We start from the raw sequence: 18,485 nt of genomic DNA, 5'->3' as shown, positions 1-18,485 counted from the left end.
AGTAAAACAGGATTTCTACGCTTTATTGACTTCATATCTTTTTGACCTGATTATCTTTACATTTGTGTAAAACTTTCACAAATAAAGAGCAAAACATCCTGACCAACGTTTTCCTCTGTGTGGTTTCAAACCGTCACACTCTCCTCCACCTGAACATTGTTCTGCTCCACAAAGACACCCGAGCCCGTCTGCTGTTCCTCACAGAACCGGATCTTTGCCTCTTGATGACCCAGCGTGGTCCGGGTTTCAGTGGGAACACAAGCCCACATCACCAGCCTTCCACCTCCATGCTGAATCCATTCTGAGGAGTTTCTGCTGAAGGTTTTCATTCCAGAAGATGATCAGAAATGAATCCAAATCCAAAGCAGAGACACGAAACTCAGGTGGAGGCGAAGCTCCGCCCACTACTGAGATTCCAGCGTTTTACATTAGCTCTGCTTTCACCTTCAGCAGCTCTGTACCTCCGCAGTTCACCTTCTCTGAACTGCAGTCAGTCTTTTCCAGCGGATTCTTACGCAATCAGCGTAAATCAGCTGATTTTACATCTGAATCAGCTGATTTTACATTAACCGCATACAAGAGTTCCAGGAGTCCAAAGAGTTTAGGTGTCTGGTTTTTAAGGGTTGACAGCTTTTCTGACTGACACCTGTCAGTTTTTCATCTCCTGTATTTACAGTTGTAACCGTCATTTATCAGCTGTTTGTAGTTTTAATCCGTCAAAGCTTCTCCATTATCAAGATATGATTCTTTTTCTGCAACTAAAAAAAATCTGATGAAAAACAATATTTTTTAAACCAAATGTTTGAAATATTTATTTACCATAAAGCAAAAATAAATATAAATGACTGTTTTTTCTAATAACGTTTTTTAGTTGGATCTTTTTTCTTTATTCTTTCATCTCTTGAACTTTGTTCTCACCAGCAGCAATAATCAGGATCAGGAAAATATGAAAGTTTTAATCTCTTAAGACCCTGTTGTTGTTCGGCTGCAGCTCCAGAGAAACTGCAGTTTGATTCGGTAAATAGAACCTGTGTAGACAGAGTCCAGATGTTGGAGCTGAAAGGTGATTAATCGTTAGAGGAAAAGCAGTTTCTGGAGCAGCTGCAGGAGAAAAAACATCAACTCAAAGATCAAAACTCTTCTCCAGCTCAGCTCCTCCCCCTGAGCCTTGGTGAGGTCCATCTCTGGAGCGGGTCAGAACCGGTCAGAACATCCGCCCTCATCTGCCAGCCTGTGGTGCCCTCTGGTGTTCAGTCGCCCTGGGGGTCTGGGATCAGCCTGCCACCCGGTGGGCGGGGCTTAGTGTGAGTAGCCTCCTTAAGTGGGTCAGAACCAGCTGCTTCAAGCTGCTGGTCCGCTTTGGGTGAGACAGAGCCGAGGATTGTGGGAGTCTGTGGGGGGGTTTGCTGGGGAGGTCGTGCAGCCGAACGGCTCGGGGGTTCTGGGTCCAGGGAGACGTTCTCAGGTTCCTGCACAGACCCGACAGAGAGTCTCTGTAAACGAGGCCACGGCGGGTCGGCGTGATGGGACAGTGGTGACATGTGGCGAGCTGGAACACAGAAGAACACGGGGAACCTGTGTAGAACATGAGACCCAGTCTGACTGATGAGAACATCCTTCTGGAGAACCTTCATGACCCGAGAACATCCAGAACCATCAGCTCAGGGGGAAAAACAACAACTTGGAAGCTGCATCTCAGACTCTACAGGCCTCAGGCAGCAGTTTACACTCTTCACATACACAACACACTTCACATACACACCACACTTCACATACACACCCACATACACACAAACACACCCACTACACACATATGCTCCACGTCTGTAGAGCAGGAACCACATTGTTTAAAGGGTTTCCGCTCTACCCCTGTGCCACAGTTGCTCCGTCTAAAGCAGATTATCTGGAGACTTGAATTGTGTCATTTAGAGGTAAAACAGTAAAGCATGGCGGTGGAAGGTGTATGATGTGGGTTCTCAACCAGGTTCTCAACCTGCTGACGGGGATTCTTGACCGCACTGCGGCGTTCACACTGGACTGTTGTGACTCGATACCGGCGTACGTTTCTACAGGTGGAAATGTTGTTGTGGTGTAAATTTGGTGAATCTCGCTTTTTCTTTCTCAGCTCTATTCCGATATTTGAAAGACTCGGTGTCGTAGAATTCCAGTCTGACATGAAACGCAATTATTAATTTTTCCTCCGTGATCAATTTTAAAAGAACGTTTACCTCCGTTAAAGGAAACGGACGCCATCTATACGTCACAACCAAATCCGAGTCCCTGATTGGTCAAAGTTTGAGCTGTTTGTGTCTCAACGCTCGTTCAGGCCGTGTTTGTGGAGCCTGATAGAAACTTATGTGGCGAGCGTGAGACTTTTGAACGCGTCAGACTTTTAAACGCGTGAGCCCGAACGCGATGACCCCGCCTTTCAGTAGAAGCGGTTGCTCAAAGAGGAATCCTGACGTTCAGAGACTCCTGCTGCTTTCTCAATGCTCATCCCTCTGGATCTGATATGGATCTCCTGACTCGAGGACGGATACTGAAATGAGGCCTGAGGAGACAGATCTAAATCAAGCAGGGGCCCCCAGGGGCCCCGCCATCAAGACAGAACTACTTCTGCCTAAATGGAGCTTCACCCTGAAGGGTCGGGCCTCCTAGTTTCACGTTTAGAAGCATTTTTTATTTATTGCTGCAGCTGCATCACATCTTCTTTCTCTTTCGGCTTTTCCCATCAGGGGTCGCCACAGCGAATCATCCTTTTCCACCTCACTCTATCATGAACATCTTCTACCCTAACATTAGCCAACTTCATGTCCTCTGTTAAGACATCCATATATCTCCTCTTTGGCCGTCCTCTTGCCCTCCTGCCAGGCAGCTCCATCTCCAACATCCTTCTACCAATATATCCACTATCCCTCCTCTGAACATGTCCAAACCATCTCAGTCTGGCTTCTCTGACTTTGTCGCTGACACAGGCAACGTGAGCCGTCCCTCTGATGTACTCGTTCCTTATCCTGTCTAACCTGGTCACTCCTAAGGAGAACCTCAACATCTTCATCTCTGCTACCTCCATCTCAGCCTCTTGTCTCTGTCTCACTGCTACCGTCTCTAACCCATAGAGCAGAGCTGGTCTCACCACTGTCTTGTACACCTTTCCTTTGAGTCTTGCTGGCACTCTTCTGTCACACAACACTCCTGACACTTTCCTCCACCCGCTCCAACCTGCCTGCACTCGCCTCTTCACCTCTTTTCCACACTCCCCATCACACTGAACTGTTGACCCCAAGTACTTAAACTCCTGCACCTTCTTCACCTCAGCCCCCTGTAACCTAAAGCTTCTACCTTGGTCCCTCTCGTTCAGACACATGTATTCTGTCTTACTATGACTGACCTTCATGCCTCTTCTTTCCAGAGCAAACCTCCACCTCTCTAGCTGTTCCTCCACCTGCTCTCTACTCTCACTGCAAATTACAATGTCATCCGCAAACATTATTGTCCAGGGAGATTCCTGTCTTACCTCGTCTGTCAGCCTGTCCATCAGCATAGCAAACAAAAAAGGACTCAAAGCTGATCCTTGGTGTAGTCCCACCTCCACCTTGAACTCCTCTGTCTGACCTACAGCACATCTCACCACCGTCATACTTCTCTCATACATGTCCTGAACTACTCTGACATACTTCTCTGCCACTCCAGACGACCTCATACAGTACCACAGCTCCTCCCTCGGCACCCTGTCATACGCCTTCTCTAAATCTACGAACACACAATGCAGCTCCTTCTGACCTTCTCTGTACTTTTCCATCAACATTCTCAAAGCAAAAATGGCATCAGTGGTGCTCTTACGGGGCATGAAACCATACTGCTGCTCACAAATCTCCACCTTCTTCCTAAGCCTGGCTTCCACTACTCTTTCCCACAGCTTCACTGTGTGGCTCATCAACTTTATTCCTCTATAGTTGCTGCAGTTCTGCGTGTCACCCTTGTTCTTAAAGATCGGAACCAGAACGCTTCTCCTCCATTCCTCAGGCATCTTCTCACTCTCTAAAATCCTATTGAACAACCTCGTTAGAAATTCCACTGCTGTCTCTCCTAGGCACTTCCATACCTCCACAGGTACGTCATCAGGACCAACGGCCTTTCCGCTCTTCATCCTTTTCAGAGCCTTCCTAACCTCATCCTTTCCAATCTCTGCTACTTCCTGCTCCACAACAACCACATCTTCCTCCCTTCTTTCCCTGTCATTTTCCTCGTTCATCAGCTCCTCAAAATACTCCTTCCATCTTTTCTGTACACTCTCCTGGGTTGTTAGCACCTTTCCATCTCTGTCCTTAATCACCCTTATCTGTTGCACGTCCTTCCCATCTCTGTCTCTCTGTCTGGCTAGCCTGTACAAGTCCTTCTCTCCTTCCTTTGTGTCTAACCTGTCATATAGCTCATCGTAAGCTTTCTGTTTGGCCTTTGCCACCTCTCTCTTCACTTTACGCTGCGCTTCCTTGTACTCCTGTCTACCTTCCTCAGTCCTTTCTACATCCCACTTCCTTTTAGCCAACCTCTTCCTCTGGACGCATTCCTGTACTTCCTCATTCCACCACCAAGTCTCTTTACCGTCTTTCCTCTTTCCAGATGACACACCTAGCACCTTCCTACCTGTTTCCCTGATAGTTTCTGCTGTAGTTTCCCAGTCCTCTGGAAGCTCATCCTGCCCACCCAGGACCTGCCTCAACTTCTGCCTAAATTCCTCACAAGTTTCTTCATTCTGTAGCTTCCACCACTTGGTCTTCTTTTCTGTTTTCCCTCTCTTCTTCTTCCTGGCCTCCAGAGTCATCTTACACACCGCCATGCGGTGCTGTCTGGCTACACTCTCTCCTACCACCACTTTGCAGTCAATAACCTCTCTCAAATGACCTCGTCTACATAGGATGTAGTCCACCTGAGTACTCCTACCTCCACTTCTGTATGTCACTCTATGTTCCTCTCTCTTCTGGAAGTAAGTGTTGACTACAGCCATTTCCATCCTCTTCGCAAAGTCCACCACCATCTGTCCCTCCAGATTCCTTTCCTTCACACCAAACCTGCCCATCACCTCCTCATCACCTCTGTTGCCCTCACCAACATGCCCATTAAAGTCTGCTCCAGTAACAACTCTCTCTCCTCTGGGGATACTCTCGATGACCTCATCCAACTCACTCCAGAATCTCTCCTTCACTTCTAACTCACAGCCAACCTGTGGCGCATACCCACTGACTACATTCACCATCACCCCTTCAATTTCTAACTTTAGGCTCATCATCCTGTCTGAGACTCTTTTCACCTCTAGAACACTGTTTACAAACTCCCCCTTCAGAATCACTCCTACCCCGTTTCTCTTCCTATCAACACCATGATAGAACAGTTTGTATCCTCCTCCAATACTACGTGCCTTGCTGCCCTTCCACCTTGTCTCCTGCACACACAGTACATCTACCTTCCTTCTCTCCATCATGTCTGCCAGCTCTCTGCCTTTCCCTGTCATTGTGCCAACGTTAAGAGTCCCTATTCTCAAACCTATGTTCCTGCCTTTTCCCTTCTCTCTCTGGCCACGGACCCTTCTGCCTCCCCTCTTTCTTCCACCAACAGTAGTCAAATTTCCACCGACACCCTGTAGGTTAACAGCATCGGTGGCGGTCGTTGTTAACCCGGGCCTCGACCGATCCGGTATGTCTAAAGTGTTGTGGATGATTCGCATGGTTATTTTGGCAATTTTTACGCCGGATGCCCTTCCTGACGCAACCCTCTCTATTTATCCGGGCTTGGGACCGGCACAGAAGTTACTGGCTTGCAACCCCTGTGGCTAGATTGCAACCCCTGTGGCTACAAAAACAGAATAAATGACAGTTTTATGTTTTAAATCAAAATTCAGATTTAAAAAAAAACATTAAAACAGAAGAGAGGACTCTGAATGTGAAATCTCCGATTATTTATGAAAAAGATTTGATCGCACAGACTCACCGAGACAAACGTGGCCATCCTGCTCCTCCTGCTCCTCCTGCTCCTCCTCCTCCTGCTCCTCCTCCTCCTCCTGCTCCTCCTCCTTCTGCTGCTGCTCCTCCTGCTCCTCCTGTGCTCCTCCTGCTGCTCCTCCTTCTGCTGCTGCTCCTGCTGCTGCTGCACGACAGGAAGAGCTGCTCCTCATCTACCCTTCTGTGACTGACACTTATGTCACTGGGGGCGGAGCCTCACGCTCACCACAGCCTGTCATGTGTCACTTCCTGTTATCTAAGCGAACAGAAGCAGCGCTGTAGAAATGCTGCACATGTGATCTGAGAGTTCAAACTCAAACTTTACAAAAAATAACCTCAATAAAACATCTCCTCTAAAGGTCGGATGTCTCAAAAAACCTAAAACACGTTTAAAACATTTGATTTCATGTTTTTGTTTCAATCAGCTGAGTGGGTTTGAATGCAGGTCACTGTGCTGCTGCGGCCTTCAGAGGGTTCACGGTCAGAGGTCAGAGGTCAGAGCAGCCCCTGAGTTCTTCATCGCTCTGCTCTTCATCCTCCCAGCAGACAGTGGCTGTTGATGCTGCAGCTTTCCTCCAGAAACCCAAACACCTCTGTGTAACACCATCAGCTGGTGGCTGCACTCGGACTCACACACACACACGTGCGCATGGACGTGCACATGCAGACACGCAGTCATGCCATTCATTTGCTTTAACTTACTTTTCTCCCTGTTCCTCTGCAGGTATCCCTGGGTGCACACCGGGTTGTCGACTCTTAATCCTCACGCATGCATGTACACAAAGCTCACGCGGCGTCATCTTTAGTTTCTTTTGATTTCCAGGAAGTAGTGACCGACCCACCAGGTCATGTGACTCACCTGATGTTGTTTGTATTTTTATTTTTCAGGTAAATTATTAGGATTTTTGTAAATAACAGACTGGGTGTCTTTGGAAGAAAAAGATTATTTTTTAGTATGTGTATTTGTGTTTTGGAAAACAATGGAAAACTCTTTGTTTGGACAGGTCACCTGTCCATCACAAGGCTACACCTGCACACTGAGGAGCAGTTGATGCTACAGTTGCTTATTGGATCTCGGAAGACAATAAAACTAGACTCCTAGCCCCCCCTTGTGGTTATTTAGGGAATTTTCTACTTTCACTTGTTTTTCTAACCTGAATTGTAAGTATTGGAGGAACTTCCTGAGACATTTAAAACAGTCTTCCCACTTTACAATGATGTCAATTTGTAGTTTTTGTGTCTCATACAGCCTCTAGTAGTAACAGCTACTAAATATTTTTAAAGGAATTGTGATTCTGTTATTTTATCATGACGTTTGGCTGTGTGTGTTTGTGTGTGTATATGTGTGTGTGCGGGTGTGTGTGTGAGAGTGGGTGTGTGTGTGTGTGTGTGTGTGCGCGGGTGTGTGTGTGAGAGTGTGTGTGTGAATGCGGGTGTGTGTGTGTGTGTAGGAATGTGTGTGTTTCTACTCACTGTTACTGTACATCATTTATTCTTCTCCTTTTTTCTATTGTTTCTGGCTTCCAGAGCTAACTCCCATCTGCAGAATCATCAGCTCAAATTCCTTCACCTTCCTTCATGGTGCTGCATTAATCCTGCCTCTTGCTGTGTGTGTGCACGTGCTGGGGTGTGCACGAGTGACAAGCTCACACAGATCCTGCTGCTTTGTTTCCTGAATCCTTCATTTGTTAATCAAATGATTTCAGCCTCACAAACTCTGAAGTCATCACTGCAGCCTCTGACCTCATTTACATGCCCCCCCCCCCCCCCGCACCCACACACACACACACACGCACGCACACCGTCATACACACACGCCAGCTTTGGTCCCCACGGGAAAACTGGACCCCACCTTCACTTTTTAAAATAAATTCTTATCACATTTTGCACAAAATATGTAAAATTGCCTAATTTTTGACTTTTAGACTTTATTTTTCCAGCTAATGAATATTTTTCTAAGGAAATCTTGAGAACGTTTGGATGATTTGAGTCTTGAAAAAGAATTTCAACACAAAATAAACATAAAACTTGACAGTATTCATGAATCATTTACACAGTTTTGAAAACATTATCTTTCTTAAAAACAGTTTGCATCGTTCTCAGATTGTTTGTGACACACTTCAGTTAAAACATGCATGTGTTTGAATTGGAAAATGGTGTCCGTTTTCCTGTAACCAGCACCGTCCTCAGAGATCAGACACTTTTGCAGCCACTTTCACTTTGCTGTGATCGATAAGAAAACAGAAGTTGGACTTTAGGAACCAGCATGCTGTCGATTTTTGGCCAAACATTTTGATGTAAAGGATCATTTAGATGAAAAAACCCTCCATATTCCCGCCTGATTAGTTGGTGATTGGCTCAAGACTGATGCTGCAGACGGAACATTTTTATGTCAATCCTAACGATATTTCTAACCAACGAGGAAATCAGAGGGGGCGGAGCTTGGCCCCACTCTCCCCCCCCCCCAATTCTTGAGTCTGGTGGGGTCACAGGGCTGCCAGAGGCTGACCCGGCTGCTGTTGGGTGAGGCGGGTTCACCCTGGACAGGTCGGCAGTCTGTCGCAGGGCCACAGTCACACACTGACACACATCTGCCTCTTCTCTTAGATGGTAATTGTAAAACGGTGCATACTTGTGTAGCGCTTTCTACAAAACCCTTTACCGCCACAAACCCAGTCACCCATCCACATGCTGCCAAACACCGGCGCCAGCCTTCCACCAGGGGCAGGGTGGGGTTTGGTGTGTTGCCCAAGGACACTTCAACACTTGGGCGGACAAGGCTGGAATCGAACCTGGAATATTCTGATCAGAGGTTGACCGCCCTACCGCCCCCCTACAGCTGCATAATTTTCTGTTCTCAGTGAGATTTGTGACCAAACGTTCATCAGAGGTTTGGCTGGAACCGTCTGGACTCACAAGGTTTCTGCTTCCTGTTCCTTTGAGAATCAAAGCTCTGGTCGTTTTCTGAAGGTTTGGATGGTTTTCCTCAGCCCCCCCCCTCCACACCCACATGCAAACCTCTTCCAAATCAGCCTGACTTTGACTCACAAATGTCCTGTTTTGTGCCGACAGGAGCGACTCTGGAAAACAGTCTGGTGGCAAACGGCGAGCAGGTAAGACTCACCTCTCCTTCCTTTCTCGTTCACTGTTTAACCAGCAGAGAAATCCTCAGAAAAACAAAGAAATCTGCTCCAATTCATGTCCAGTTAAAGGAGAAATGATCTGAAGGTGTTAAGCTGAGCTAAAGGCCAAACCTTGATTTCAAAAATCACATTTAGTGATTTTATTTCCAACTCTTGTGCTCTGTTTTAATATTCAAATAAAATGTATAAGAAACGCAAAACATAAACATTTCTGTGACAAGAGATTTGGTTTCCATTTGCAGTGGATACAAGTTTTTAAAACCTTTTAGTCATTTTTATTGATTCTCAGTGAAATTGTGGAATCCATTTTTACAGAACTGTGTCTCCAAATAAAACATTAAAACATTTTAAAAACAGACCCAGTTTAAAAAGAAAAGTTATTTCCTAAAGTAAAATGTTCCTCAGACTTGAACCTGTTGAAGCTTCTTCTTCATATTTAATCCAGATTTAGTTTAGTAAATCATCTCAGTGGCTCCTAAACTGATGTTTCTGACAGGGAAACTTAGTTTGGTGGTAAAGCTGTGGGATTTTCCAGAACCATGAGTCCAGGAGCCCACCAACGGTTTCTGCTGCTGCTGCTCCTGCAAGCTCACCTGAACTCAGGTAAACCAAAGCCGTCATCTCTCCACAGAGATCTGACTGCAAACGAGAAAGTTTCCGTCTTTAAGTCATCTCTGAAGGAGAAGTCCATGAACATTCTGGTCTGCTCGGTGCCGGGTCACAGAGGTTCTAGGTTCTGTCCCAGTTTTGTGAGAAGGTTCATGAAGACAGTCTCAGTCAGAATTTGAACCACGATCTTATTGTTCTGAGATGCTACTGCTAACCACTAAACCCCCCCCCCCCATCCATCCATTTCTTTACCCACAGTTATTTGAAAACTTGCATGACGGACGAGTTAGTGGTTGAATAAAAACACACACATGATGACAGTGAAGCTCCCTGACACAACAAAACAGTTGTGACCAACCAGGCTTCAGTTGATAGGCTGATGATTTGAAATGTAGACAGACCCAGTACAGAGTCCGGGACCAGAACCAACCCCAACACTTTCTGGGCTGTAATTCTCAGGACGTCCCTCAAATAGGGAGAACCTGCGGGCCCAGGGAGCCACCATACAAGGGACCAACTACCACCGTCACCCCCCCAGGGTGCTGGCATTCAGTGACCATATGTACTGTGCAGCTTCACTTAGACATGTTGTTGCTCATGTTCATTGAGAATTCTCGAACCTGCATAAAGGTCACTTCAGAGAACCGGAGGCCTCAGGTTCTGCTTCATGTGTTTTCACTTCACTTTTTCTTTTTCCCTGAATCAACAGCAATTCCAGCTGAAACCCTTGGAAAGAATTTCATTGTGGTGTTCCCGGAGAATATCGCAGACTACCATCCCACGTCTCCTGACAACCGTGTCTGGGTCACCGCCTTGCATGACGACACAACAGTCAGAGTCGGGTCTTACTTCCAAAAAACATTAAATGCTGGAGAAACAGAAAGTTTTAAAGTAAACCTGGAACTTGAAAAGTTAAAAGTCCAAAGCAACAGCGGCAATCCCTCTTTCCTGGTCTCCAACAAAACCGCTAAAATTAGCAGCGACAAAGACATCGTCGTTCAGGTGGTCAGCAGAAAGAACAACAGCATACAGACGGCTGCCGTCATCCCGACAGACCGCCTAGGCACCAAATATCTCATCCCACCAGTGCCCAAAATCCAAGGAGCCGCACTCAATGAAAACATCACAAGCATCAACGAGAGAGGCCCATTCAGGCTAATCATCGTCAACACTGACCAGGACAACACAGTGACTGTCGGGAGTCAGGCTGGAACCAGACAGGTATTTCTTAGGGAGAACCAGGTAGCTCAAACTTGGGTCCTACAGAACGAGTCTCTACAGGACGTCACGGCTGAAAAGCCAGTGGCGGTCCTCTTCAGTCACCCATGTGCCTTCCACAGCAACTGCATCTGCAGCCTCCTTTATGGTCTGCTTCCACCAGTCTCAGGTGAAACGGTGAGGTTCCTGATTCCTCCGCTGCTGGACGACTGGACCCAAAACTCTGTGCTTCTGTCAGAGACGGGATCCAGGAGGGAAGAGCCCTTGAACCCGCAAAAAGCTTTCATAGAGACATCAGGCACCGCCATCCTGTACCATCCAGGTTTGCTGCTTCCTCTGGTCTCAGAGGAGAATCTTGGTAGCTGTTTTATGGTCAACAGCATCGGAGACAAGAACTATGCTGTCATCATGGTCCGTAAAAATGAGACGACGGGTGTTCAGATTGGAGATAATGCTCTGAAGAAAAACCTCCAAGAGTGGCAGGAGCTGGGCGGTACAGACTACGTCTCCATCAACATCAGTCTGACAGAAAACCAAAACATCATCTGGCACAACTCATCCACAATGGCCGTCTACTTTATAGGAAGAAAGGATGATGTTTTGTTTGGGAACCCGGCGCCTGCCCTCAGCACCACCCCAGGTAAGGGCCCTCCACGGACCACACAGCCAACTCAGTTCATTAAAAAAGAACAGATTCTTCTGTATGAGTTTTTGTAGAACCCACACAAAAACAGACGCAGGAATCATCAACCTTTCAGTCGGTAAACACAGTTGAAATATAGAAGGTTTACCTCAAAGACTTTGGCTAGCAACAAAAAGAAAAACTGAGGAAAGAAAAGCCAGGAAGTAACAATCAGGAAAGAAGAATCAGGAAAAGTCAAACTTGTAAATTTGAAGATGCTTTTCTAATGAGCGTTGCCACGGGGAGCCCTTCACTCCTCATTGGCACAACAGAGTCCCGGCCTGAACACCCCATGACCTAAACGTTCTCCTGAAGCTGTGTTCTTCTCCTCCCTCCCAGACTCCAGAGGCTGCGTCGTGTCTCCAGAGATCCTGATCATTTCCACCGACGCAGCCAGCTGGCAGGAATCCATCGCCTCCTGCCAGAGTCACAACCTGACACTGGCCTCTCTTTCTCGTGAGAACTTCCGGAGATACATCTGCAGCAAACTTCCCCAGGGAAGCGGCGTGAAGGAGGTGTGGATCGGCCTGCGCCGCAGCTCCATGACTGGCGAGTGGTACTGGCTGGACTCCAGTGCCTCGGTCAATGAGACGCACTGGGACAAGGGGTCTCCCGGCACCGTGGACGACGGGCAGTGCGCCTCCATGAGCCTGAAAAGCTCCAAGGACTTTGTTTGGCAGGACAAGGACTGCTGCAATGCCATCAACGCTCTTTGCTACAGAGGTCCGGTTCTGATGCCGCTGAGTTAGAACTGCAGAAGTGTTGGACGCCAAACATGCTGAGTCATTGTGTTTGGTCTCTGATTGACAGCATCTGCAGTAATCTTGTGTCTGTATTTATTGATCTTTTCCATAGTTCTAAAAAGGTTCTGCTGTTTAACTTTAGGGTGTGACACGTGTAAGTGAGGCGATTCTGTAGGAGGTTCTGCTTCTCTGTTGGTTTTCTGTGAGAATAAAGTTCTGGCTGCTTCTGATTTTTGGGCCGTTTTTCTAGAGCTGTGAGTTTTTATCCAAACGTACAAAATTCTTAGGTCTGATGAGGATGTTTTATTCCTCATTTGTTCCCTGAAAAAAGAATGTTCAGAGTTTCAGACTTTTCTCTGCGATTCAATAAAAACATCTTTGGCTCCTTAGCATCATTCAAATGAAGCTTCAAAGACACATTAAGAAGTTTCCCAGGTTTCCTGCAGTTCCTTCTGTCTTCATCATTTTTATTGTGCAGTTTGATCTGTTTTTTGTGTAGAAGATTGAAATCTGGAGTCAGAAAGAAAGAGAAAAAAGCTGAACTTCAAGAAGCTTTGAACAAAAGCCCGATGTCTCCAAAAGGTTTGATTCCATTTAAAAACAGATGTTTGAATCCAGGTTTTACTGCTTCACCTTCAGACGTTCAGTTTGAGGGAATCTGATGGACGTCCTCACAGCTCATCTCGCTGAAACCACTCTTGGCTCCTCGTATGTGTGCTGCTAACGTTAAATCTGAATAAAAAGGGGCGTCACTGACAGTTAACCCGACTGTTCAGTCACTGATCCTCATGGTTACGTGCACACCCCTACTCCAGATTCAGAGGTCATTTTCTGAACTTGATTCCTGTGGTCATCCTTCAGAAAACATCCTTACAATAGTCTCCCGACCATTGACTGAAGCAGAGGACTGGACTGATGAACACCGCCCCCTGGCGTTCCAAACAAGAAGTAGCTCCAAGAAGCCAAAATCCCACAGACTTCTACAGAGAAATAAACAGCTGTTACTCAGTCATTCTATTGGTCAGAAGAACCGATCTGGATCTGGTCCTTTTTTTAAAAACCTTGATAATCTTCACGTTTTTCATGATATTTTTTCTGTGGTCCAACTTATTTAAGTTATAAACTGAACAATCAGATGCCTCAATAAAAGACAGATGATGTTTGTCAGCAACTTTTAGGCCAAATGCCAAAGTTATCCAAGATTTTTTACTTCAACTTTCAACTTTCTGACTTCATCCAGATCAGTGATGACGGCTGAATCGTAAACGGGGCTAAATTCCTCCTGTGAGTTGGCAGACTGAACATGTGACGCCTATAGTAACTACAAATCCATTTGAGTGGTTCTCCAACCGGATAATCTGGATTAAATATGCGAATCCCACCTGTCCTGCAGTGAAAATGACAGACATGAAGTTGGAGAGGTTTTTCACCTAAACAAACTCCAGTGGGAACGGTCCCCATTAGTCAGTGTGGACTCTTCTTGAGTTTGAAGGTACACCTGACTTATTACCACTTCTTGCGCCCCTGAGGCCCCACCCAGGAGCCAGGCTCTTGGTTGGGGTCTTCCAACGGGCCCCAGTCATGGCCCAGCCATGAGGGATAAGGTGGGCTCACTCCCCTGTGGGCCCACCGCCTGCAGAAGAGGTCAAAAGGAACCGGTGCAATGGGGTTTGGGCGGTGGTTGGAGGCGGGGGGAGGGTGGGTGGAGTCTGAGTTTGCAGAGGTTCAGCTCAACAAAGATGGAATCTTTTGCTAAAAACACCAAAATTGTCTGGAATCCAAAAGTTTCTGGGACACATTTTTCGAAATGCTGTTTGGAATCTTTACCAAACCAAAAGTTTCTAGCTGTTTAGGTGATGAACCGCTCACTCTAGTTGGCCATTTCCCCACAATTACTTCTTCTGAAAGATATCATCCTGGCGGCTCCCATATTTGACACAATCCTCCTTTTAGAGGAAAGATTCCTGTAAAAGCTGTTCTGATTCAGGCCAACAGCTTCTTCAATACAACAGTTTGGGCTTCAGACGACACCACAGAACCTGGACGGCACTTGTTAAAGTTCAACATGACGTCTAAATAGACGCTGACTCAGCAAAAGGTTTAAGCTGCTTGATGTGAGCACAGCTTTGATACTGTGGACCGTCCGGAAGTCCTGAGTTGGGGGGAGTGGGGGGTCCATGGTGATGTGATCACAAATATGAGCGCCTCCGTGTCATGTGGAGTGCCTCAGGGTTGGATCCTCTGCTGTTCCGTCTGCACATGCTCCCTCTGGGTCAGGTCCGGCCCACCAACACAGTGGCACAGTTATGCAGACGACACTCAGCTATATGTGGCTCTGTCACCAAACCACCATCAGACTCTCCGGATTTGACCTGACATCACCTGAAGATGAAGATCTAAATTCTGAAGAGACTCCGCGGTCTCAGGTCCACATGGTAAATGGCGTATACTTATAAAGCGCTTTCAACCTTCTTTCAAAGGCCCAAAGCGCTTTACAGTCACAGTCCCATTCACCCATGCACACACACATTCACACACTGGCACCAACCTCCCACCAGAGGCAGGGTGGGGTTCAGTGTCTGACCCAAGGACACTTTGACACATGGGGGTGGAAGGCGGGAATCAAACTTGCAATCTTACGATCATGGGTCGACCGCCCTACCGCTGCACCACAGCCGCCACAAGATTTGTTGTTTCATCCAGATCCTCAGATATAACCTTCAAAAAGCTGCAGCTCATTCCGAACTGTGCTGACAGTCTGGACCAGCACCAGGAGTTCTGGAGTTCTCACACTGGATACCAGTTAGATACAGGACTGGTTCAAAGACCACTTTATGGAGGAGCATCACAAAGCCGCAGAACCCCGGCTCAGAACCAACCAGAAGAACTTCCGGAAGAGTTCAGACGATCTTCAGCTATAAGACTATGTTGGTGTTGGTTGAAAGAGGCTAAATTCTGTTTCTTTTGAACACTTTTATTTGTTTTCTCCGTGTTTTTACACGAGTTATGGAGTTTGAATCTGTTGCCAAAGTGGATCTGCTTTCCCTCATTCTGGATCCGATCTGGACGTTTCCAGGTGTTCACCTGGTCCAGCAGCAGAGTCTCTGCAGAGCCCCACCGGGCATCATCCACACCCCCATCACCACCAGCAGGAGCACTTTGGCCCCCAGGTCCACCGACAGGAGGAGCAGGATGTGAGGCGGAGCTCCGCCCACGGGCAGCGGTGGCTGGGGGGGCAGCACAAACAGAGTGGCTTGCTCTTTACCCAGCGGGTTGGAGGCGCTGCAGATGTACTGCTGACCCGGCGCCACGTCCCTCAGCTCGCTGATGGTGCGGTACCGAGCTGGCGACCCCTGAGCCGGCGGCCCCAACGGAGAAGCTTCCAGCTGGTGGTCCGGGCCAAACCACTGTACGTCCGGTAGGGGGGAGCCCTGGACCTGACACAGAGCTGTGTACCCCAGCAGCTCGCTGCCCTCCACCAACAGGGCCAGGATCCTGGGAGGGGCTGAGCCGCGAGAGGAGGTGAAGACGGGAACATCAGAAATGGACGCTAAACGATCAAAGAGTCCACTCTACCTTCCACCCTCAGCCTGGTTCCCATCTTGTCCTCAAAGCTGATGTGTTCTCGTCCCAGGATCTCCACTCGGCAGTAGTAGCGGCCGTTGTCCTGCAGGGTGGCGCTGTTGATGCGCAGCGACAAGTCGTGCTCCCGGGGGTTTCCCTCCAGACGGTATCGCTGGTCCTGGTCTGGATCCGGCTCGCAGGAAGGGTCGGCGGGCCGGCTGGTGCACTGGTAGATGACGGCGGCACTCTGGCCATGGCCTCGGCGCCACAGCACCTGCAGCGAGGAATGCTGGGAGTGCTGCGGGTGGTTGAAGGTGCAGGGCAGCACCACCGGGTAGCCGTCAATGCCTCGAACCTCCGACTGCACGGTCATGGACCAGCCGTTGTCCTCCGTACCGAGAGCTGCAAGAGAACAAAGACGTGATGAAGCTCATGGTCGTTTCTGAACCGCATCTTCATCGTCAGGGTGAAGGGGCATCATCTGTCACCCCCCACCCTGAAGGAGCAGTGAGCTGCAGCCACAGCTGAAAGGGTTTGGTGGTTTCACCCCCCGTCTGACCCCTGATCATGTGTAAAAGGAGGGAGGGGGGCACTAAGGTCCATCTTTACAGGTTAGGTTTGACAGGAGGAACAACTGAAGCCATGTCAGATCAGCACATGACCACTGGGGGGCGTGTTGCTGTGGGCTTTTTGCCTCCACGTCTGCCCCTCTCACTTTGATCCTGACTGAGATCCGGAGCAGAAGTTTTATTCCCGCCGACATCCGAGCATCTTCTGTGTCACGAGTCAGAAGACTGAAGAACAGCTGGAGGAGAACCAGACAGACTCCCTGCTGGAGGTTCAGGTGTGTCCTCCTCACAGGAGAAGCTTCATCTTCTCTGAACCACAAAGCAGCAAACACACATTCAAGAGGGTTTTCAAATGAACTCACCTACTGTGACCAACAGCAGCACAGTCAGAGCTGTGAGGAGCCGCCAGGAGGCCATGAGGAGAGAGGAGGTCAGAGGAGTCCAGAGAGGAGACCACAGAGGAGTCCAGAGAGGAGACCACAGAGGAGTCCAGGGAGGAGGTAAGAGGAGACCACAGAGGAGTCCAGGGAGGAGGTAAGAGGAGTCCAGAGAGGAGTGGATCACACAGCAGACGAGTGACTCAGCCTCACATCGTCTCACTTCATGTTTTCTATTTTTACTTTTTTTTTGGCTCCTTGTTATTCCCGTTTGTGGAAACACTGAAGATCCAAAGAGGAACTTGAAGACCCGATGAAGATGAAGATCACGACGAAGATGAAGACCATGATGAAGATGAACATCTACCAACAGACTAAACTTTAATGAAGGTCAGAGATCTGGTTTTAGACTGGATTTGGTTTTTCTCTACAGTCTGAATGTTGATGTTGACTGTGTGGACGACTGTCTGTACCCTGCCAATGCGGGCGGAGGGGGGGGGGGGGGGGGTCAGGTGCTCTTCCTCTGTGGTCCCCCTTCTGGCAGCTTCCTCAGTTCAATACCCAGAAACAGAACAGGAACTGTGGAAATGTTCCAACAGGAAATGACAAATATTTCTAGAATTAAAGTTTTTAGGCTCTGTGTCTGACATCCATCCATCATTAACTATGAGGATCAGTTTTTCTTTACCAACCAACCAGTATGTGAGTCAGAGGAAGAAAAGAACTCATTTTGTGTGTGTGTGTGTGTGTGGGTGGGGGGCTCTTCAGATCCTGTTTAACATGATTTTCTTTTCTGAATCCTAATCCATCTGATGGCGCTGAAAGTTCTTCATCCAGATGTCGTCTTGAATCAGCAAAACGCTTTAAAGAAGATCTGAGGTCCGGTTGGGACTAAACTTCAAGACTCCGTCTGACAAAGACGGAGTCCTTCAGGCTTCCTGGAGGACGGTGGTCTCTCTGGAGGTCCGCCTCTTCAGAGGCCAGGACGCCGTCCCTCCATGCTCAGTTCAGCAGAAAAATGTTCAGCTGACCGCAGCAGAGACTGTGGGGGGGTCAGGGGCCGCCGTGGCGTCACATCAGGAACCTCCAGCTCAAAGGGGGCGGTGCTTTTTTCTGTCAGGTGGAGCCGGACCAGGAGTCCACAGAGAGGAGGGGTTCAGAGGAGACGGACCTACACGTCAAAGCTGAAGCTCTCCAGAAAGACTCCTCAGTTTAGATGAACAGCTCAGCTTCATGTTTTCAGTTCTCCTGGCAAAGATCATCTTCATCGTTCTTCCTTGATGAAGACCATCAAATCTTGTTTTCTAACCAACATGCTTCATTCTCCTGAAGTTGAGGGACGTACGTCTTCACCTCCTCCATGTTCTCTGCAAACTTGTATGACCAAACCCCATCGACACAGGCCTCCAGAGGAAACGATGGATCAGAGATAAAAGTATGAAACCAAAAAGGTCTGAAACTGGTTTGGATGGTGGCTTCTCTGGGAGATGACTGCTGGACTCTCACAGCAGCCGCCATCTTGTTGTAACAGAACCCCAAAGCAGGAAGAGCGGTCCAAACGGTGAGGCCTGAACCGGAACC

The 18,485-nt window shown here is 48.0% G+C and overlaps 3 protein-coding genes across 5 annotated transcripts; 1 reads left to right on the top strand and 2 right to left on the bottom strand.

The window, feature by feature from the left end:
* Positions 1-9: 9 nt before the first annotated feature.
* Positions 10-7,078, bottom strand: LOC110016737 (tau-tubulin kinase 1). 2 transcript variants are annotated; one of them, XM_020710547.2, is made up of 2 exons: positions 5,989-7,078; positions 10-1,575 (listed from the first exon to the last, which is right to left on the bottom strand). In XM_020710547.2, exons 1-2 carry the CDS (start codon positions 6,170-6,172, stop codon positions 1,274-1,276), a joined length of 486 nt encoding a protein of 161 aa, XP_020566206.1. In that variant the 5' UTR covers positions 6,173-7,078; the 3' UTR covers positions 10-1,273. The 2 variants fall into 2 exon arrangements, with proteins under 2 accessions (XP_020566206.1, XP_023820416.1); XM_023964648.1 differs by having other exon boundaries at positions 10-1,549; positions 5,989-7,066.
* A 1,536-nt stretch (positions 7,079-8,614) lies between these two features.
* On the top strand, positions 8,615-12,624 carry LOC105356068. 2 transcript variants are annotated; one of them, XM_011485884.3, is made up of 5 exons: positions 8,615-8,969; positions 9,072-9,112; positions 9,639-9,745; positions 10,461-11,609; positions 11,991-12,624. In XM_011485884.3, the coding sequence occupies exons 3-5, from the start codon at positions 9,682-9,684 to the stop codon at positions 12,398-12,400; spliced, it is 1,623 nt and encodes a 540-aa protein (XP_011484186.1). In that variant the 5' UTR covers positions 8,615-8,969; positions 9,072-9,112; positions 9,639-9,681; the 3' UTR covers positions 12,401-12,624. The 2 variants fall into 2 exon arrangements, with proteins under 2 accessions (XP_011484186.1, XP_023820407.1); XM_023964639.1 differs by lacking the exon at positions 8,615-8,969 and having other exon boundaries at positions 9,036-9,112.
* Positions 12,625-15,347: 2,723 nt separating this feature from the next.
* Positions 15,348-17,004, bottom strand: siglec15 (sialic acid binding Ig like lectin 15). The gene is made up of 3 exons (XM_011485886.2): positions 16,890-17,004; positions 15,971-16,360; positions 15,348-15,899 (listed from the first exon to the last, which is right to left on the bottom strand). The coding sequence occupies exons 1-3, from the start codon at positions 16,942-16,944 to the stop codon at positions 15,475-15,477; spliced, it is 870 nt and encodes a 289-aa protein (XP_011484188.1). The 5' UTR covers positions 16,945-17,004; the 3' UTR covers positions 15,348-15,474.
* Positions 17,005-18,485: the final 1,481 nt, after the last annotated feature.

The sequence above is a fragment of the Oryzias latipes genome, chromosome 16, assembly GCF_002234675.1.
Source record: "Oryzias latipes chromosome 16, ASM223467v1".
NCBI classification, from domain to species: domain Eukaryota; kingdom Metazoa; phylum Chordata; class Actinopteri; order Beloniformes; family Adrianichthyidae; genus Oryzias; species Oryzias latipes.
The sequence above is the reverse complement of the archived record's forward strand: the minus strand, read 5'-3'. Positions and strand labels throughout refer to the sequence as shown.

Excerpts from the sequence above, each read along its gene's own strand:
- LOC110016737 (XM_020710547.2), bottom strand. The coding sequence starts at position 6,172 with ATGAGGAGCAGCTCTTCCTGTCGTGCAGCAGCAGCAGGAGCAGCAGCA. Across the intron at positions 1,576-5,988 it reads GGATGGCCACGTTTGTCTCG|GTTCCCCGTGTTCTTCTGTG; the intron begins GTGAGTCTGTGC and ends TGTTCTACACAG.
- LOC105356068 (XM_011485884.3), top strand. The coding sequence starts at position 9,682 with ATGAGTCCAGGAGCCCACCAACGGTTTCTGCTGCTGCTGCTCCTGCAA. Across the intron at positions 9,746-10,460 it reads GCAAGCTCACCTGAACTCAG|CAATTCCAGCTGAAACCCTT; the intron begins GTAAACCAAAGC and ends CTGAATCAACAG. Across the intron at positions 11,610-11,990 it reads TGCCCTCAGCACCACCCCAG|ACTCCAGAGGCTGCGTCGTG; the intron begins GTAAGGGCCCTC and ends CCTCCCTCCCAG.
- siglec15 (XM_011485886.2), bottom strand. The coding sequence starts at position 16,944 with ATGGCCTCCTGGCGGCTCCTCACAGCTCTGACTGTGCTGCTGTTGGTC. Across the intron at positions 16,361-16,889 it reads GCTGCTGTTGGTCACAGTAG|CTCTCGGTACGGAGGACAAC; the intron begins GTGAGTTCATTT and ends GTTCTCTTGCAG. Across the intron at positions 15,900-15,970 it reads AACCAGGCTGAGGGTGGAAG|CCCCTCCCAGGATCCTGGCC; the intron begins GTAGAGTGGACT and ends CTCGCGGCTCAG.